This window comes from Triticum aestivum, chromosome 3B (assembly GCF_018294505.1).
Source record: "Triticum aestivum cultivar Chinese Spring chromosome 3B, IWGSC CS RefSeq v2.1, whole genome shotgun sequence".
NCBI lineage: Eukaryota > Viridiplantae > Streptophyta > Magnoliopsida > Poales > Poaceae > Triticum > Triticum aestivum.
The window spans coordinates 722,123,378-722,127,503 of NC_057801.1; the positions used below are offsets into that span (position 1 = coordinate 722,123,378).

Sequence of the window (4,126 nt, forward strand, 5' to 3'; positions counted from 1 at the left end):
ATATATCTCACCCAAACTAACAATCCCTACATCCAGCTGTATCCATCCGTCAACACATAACCAAGAAAACTCCGGAAATCGTGTACCTCAACCTTCGAAAAGCATCCGTTATACGAGCTATGGCAATACTCCCGAACTCCCGCCCCAGTACTGGTGGTGTCGAGGTTATCTCACCAACAACTGCATAAAAGAGATTTTCAATGTCGGAAAAACTCAGGTATTCCAGAACTGCAACGATAAAATTATGACGACAACACCTCGGAGCTCAACTCCCTAGGACACTGCCACAACCCCTAAATGTCAGGAGGCACCAAGAACAATGTTCTCGTCGTAAGAATATCGGAACGATCCCAAGATACCCGCATGATCCTAAATTTTTTTAGTGAAATTTGAGGAGAGGAAAGACAAAACATCTACGTCAGGAGTCCTCACCAGAGCGACGAAGGGGGCTGAGGAGTAAAAAGAATCCTACTCTCCAATATATATAATCCTAAGACTCAAAATAGTTTTCTTCTAGACTCAACAACGGCCAACAATCAAGAGGGCTCCTATGGTCGGTCGAGGCTCTGATATCAACTTGTCACGCCCAAGATGCGACCCTATCCTAAAGGAACTCGAAGGTCCCACCAAGGATAGAAGCGCATCTTGAAGACGCTTTTGCAAGGTGGATATCATTACATCAACATTACATAATAGATGGGGGATACATGCAAGACGCATAGAATGCCACATGAATACAACATCACAGTACATAAGAGCACCATCCGACTACGAATGAAACACAAACAAAAACTCAAACGACATCCATCCTGCTAGCCCAGGCTGCCGACCTGGAACCTATACCATGATCGAAGAAGCAGAAGAAGAACTCAACGCAAGCAAGCATCGCTCTCGTGTCATGATCATCGCAAAACCTGTACCTGCAACTGTTGATGTAGTAATCTGTGAGCCACGAGGACTCAGCAATCCCATTACCATGGGTATCAAGACTAGCAAAGCTTAATGGGAAAGGAAGGGGTAAAGTGGTGAGGTTGCAGCAGTGACTAAGCATATATGGTTGCTAACATACGCAAATAAGAGCGAGAAGAGAGCAAATGGAACGGTCGTGAAGCTAGCAATGATCAAGAAGTGATCCTGAACTCCTACTTACGTCAAACATAACCCAAAAATCGTGTTCACTTCCCGGGACTCCGCCAAAAAGAGACCATCACGACTACACACGCGGTTGATGCGTTTTAATTCTGGTCTGGTGTCAAGTTATCTACAACCGGACATTAACAAATTCCCATCTGCCCATAACCGCGGGCACGGCTTTCGAAAGTTTATACCCTGCAGGGGTGTCCCAACTTAGCCCATGACAAGCTCTCGCGATCAATGAAGGATATTCCTTCTCCCAAGAAGACCCGATCAGACTCGGAATCCCGGTTTACAAGACATTTCGACAATGGTAAAACAAGTCCAGCAAGACCGCCCGATGTGCCGACAATCCCGATAGGAGCTGCACATATCTCGTTCTCAGGGCAACACCGGATGAACACTACGTACAACTAAAACCAGCCCTCAAGTTTCCCCGAGGTGGCGCTGCAAGTGGCTTTGGTTCGGACCAACACTTAGACAAGCATTGGCCCAGGGGGCTAAAATAAAGATGACCCTCGGTTGGCCGACCCAAGGGAAAGGTATAGGTGGTGGTGAGGCAAATGGTAAAACCAAGGTTGGGCCTTGCTGGAGGAGTTTTATTCAAAGCGAACTATCAAGGGGGTCCCATAAATCACCCTACCGCGTAAGGAACGCAAAATCCGGGAACATAACACCGGTATGACGGAAACTAGGGCGGCAAGAGTGGAACAAAACATCAGGCATAAGGCCGAGTCTTCCACCCTTTACCAAGTATATAGATTCATTAATAATATAAGAGATATTGTGATATCCCAATATAATCCTGTCCACCATGGAGCAATCTTCAACTTGACCTGCAACTAACAATGCTATAAGAGGGCCTGAGCAAAAGCGGTAACATAGCCAAACAACGGTTTGCTAGGAAGGGTGAAAACGGTTAGAGGCTGACATGGCAATTTGGGAGGCTTGAGGATCAAAAAATAGGTAGCGCAGCATAGCGATAGAACGAAGCAACTAGCATAGCAATGATAGTAATGAGATCCATGGTGACGGTCATCTTGCCTGAGATCCCGCTAGGAAGAAGAATGAGTCCATGAAGAAGACGAACGGGCGTAGTCGAACGAATCCTCACAATCGCAACATTACCGGAACTAAGAAGCAACACCGAAAAGAAACAAACAACATGATAAACACACAAGCATAATCATGGCATGATGCACAATCAAGTATGATGCATGACATGAGGCATGGCATGGCAAAGTGCAACAAACAATACTACAAGTTAAGTGGAGCTCGAGTTGGCATATTGACAAAACACCACCTCGAGTTATTTAGTTTGCTCTCGTTTAGGTACACAACAATGTTAAATGTTGTTAAACATGGCAAGAGGTGAAGCATAAGTAAACGAACTATTTAGGCAAGTTTAAATGAGGCCGGAAGTAACAAACAACAATTCCGGAAAATCCCCATATGCATATTACGAATTTGGTACTGTTCTGCCCTAACCCATATTTTATAGTTGTTAAACAGGGAAAATAAAGTGCACCATGTTAAACTAGGCATTTTCTACCCCATTTACATATAAAGTTCGTTTAAAATTGAGCTACGGTTATTTAGTTATGAAACAAAGCATTTTAACATGGCATTTAAGAAAATTAATGCAAACAGCAATTTAAACATATTTAACATGGATGAAAGTGGAAATTATTAATCTACGCAAAATTCTAAGCATTTTACATGTTTAAATCATTTTAATCCGATGCATGGTTTGAGAGATATAATTGCATGAACATGAGGATCTTTTGTGTAAAACAGTAATTTACTAGATAAATAGCAAAATCACTGAACTGGAAAAAAAAACATGATATGGGCCGCATCTGCTAACGGGATGCACCAGGACAGGAGAGTGGCTGGAGGGGCTGCTCACCCATGGGCTGAGGCCCGATTGGAAGCAGAGGAGGCCGGCTGGGGGGCGCAACCGGGCCTTGGAGCCCACCTGGCGGTCGCTTGCGGACGAGGCGTAGTCAACACGGGCGTCGACCTCTGTCCGTCAGGAAGCAGAGCAGCGGCGGCGAGCTGACTTGGCGGTTGTAGGCAGAGCGGCGACGAGACTTGGCGGCGCGAGGACGCACGGGAACCGACCGGATCCGAGACCACAGCGGCGGAGCAGAGGAGATCCGGTCCAGATCGGGGCCGAACGCAAACTGAACGATGACTAGGCAAAACAATGACGAGGCTTCGAGTAACCTGAAGAAAGAGACAGAGAGAACTGAGAGAGGGAACAAAAGAGGAAGTAAGAGAGAGAGACGGGAGGAAGGGCGGGGTACGGGCCTGCAGGAGGTGGTCGCCGACGGCGAGGTTCCGGCGAGCAGGCGGCAACGCGGGAGGCACGGTCGGGAGCTTCTGTCCCGAACCAAAACGAGCATGGAGGCGGGCGGGCGTTGGAGGCTACCGAGGAAGGGGAGCAGCGGCCTGGTGGCACCCGGGCGAACTTGGTCGCAGCGGCGTTCGGGTCTGGTGAAGCAGGTGCGGCGCCGGGCATCCACGAGCTCGGGTGCGCGAAGGGAGGAGGCTGGGGTCCATCGGGAGGCTTCCATGGCGCTGGTGTGCTCCTGTCCAACAGAGAAGACAGGGAGAGCGGGGAAGGTTAGAGAGAGAGGGGGGCACTGAGCGAGAGAGAGACGCACGGTAAGGAATGGAGAAACGGGGAGAAGAAGGCGACGGTCCTGGGGTCGCCGATGGCTTGCCGGAGATGCGCCTGTGGCACGGGTCCTGGTGCTCCGGTGGCTCGCGGTCGCCGTAGGCGTGGAGACGAGCAGAGGCGGGTGGAGACCGGCTGCCTCGATCCAGATCGGATCGAGCGCTGCGGGAGGCTCTCTGGGCCGTCGGATCTGAGATCTGGCGGTCCAGATCAGGTGGGGTTTGGCTGGTGGATCTAGCCAAGTGGAGGCAGGGGACTGGGTGCGTGCGGATTGCGAGGAGAGCGGCGGCGGCTGCGGGATTGGAGGGA

General features: G+C 49.5%; 1 protein-coding gene across 1 annotated transcript; it reads right to left on the bottom strand.

Annotated features, from left to right (window-relative positions):
* Positions 1-3,079: 3,079 nt before the first annotated feature.
* Positions 3,080-3,901, bottom strand: LOC123066206 (uncharacterized). Its single transcript, XM_044489339.1, has 2 exons — positions 3,448-3,901; positions 3,080-3,363 (listed from the first exon to the last, which is right to left on the bottom strand). Exons 1-2 carry the CDS (start codon positions 3,711-3,713, stop codon positions 3,141-3,143), a joined length of 489 nt encoding a protein of 162 aa, XP_044345274.1. The 5' UTR covers positions 3,714-3,901; the 3' UTR covers positions 3,080-3,140.
* Positions 3,902-4,126: the final 225 nt, after the last annotated feature.

Coding starts and splice junctions, on each gene's coding strand:
- LOC123066206 (XM_044489339.1), bottom strand. CDS start 3,713: ATGGAAGCCTCCCGATGGACCCCAGCCTCCTCCCTTCGCGCACCCGAG. Junction 3,364..3,447: donor TCGGCGACCACCTCCTGCAG/GCCCGTACCCCG, acceptor CTCTTTCTTCAG/GTTACTCGAAGCCTCGTCAT.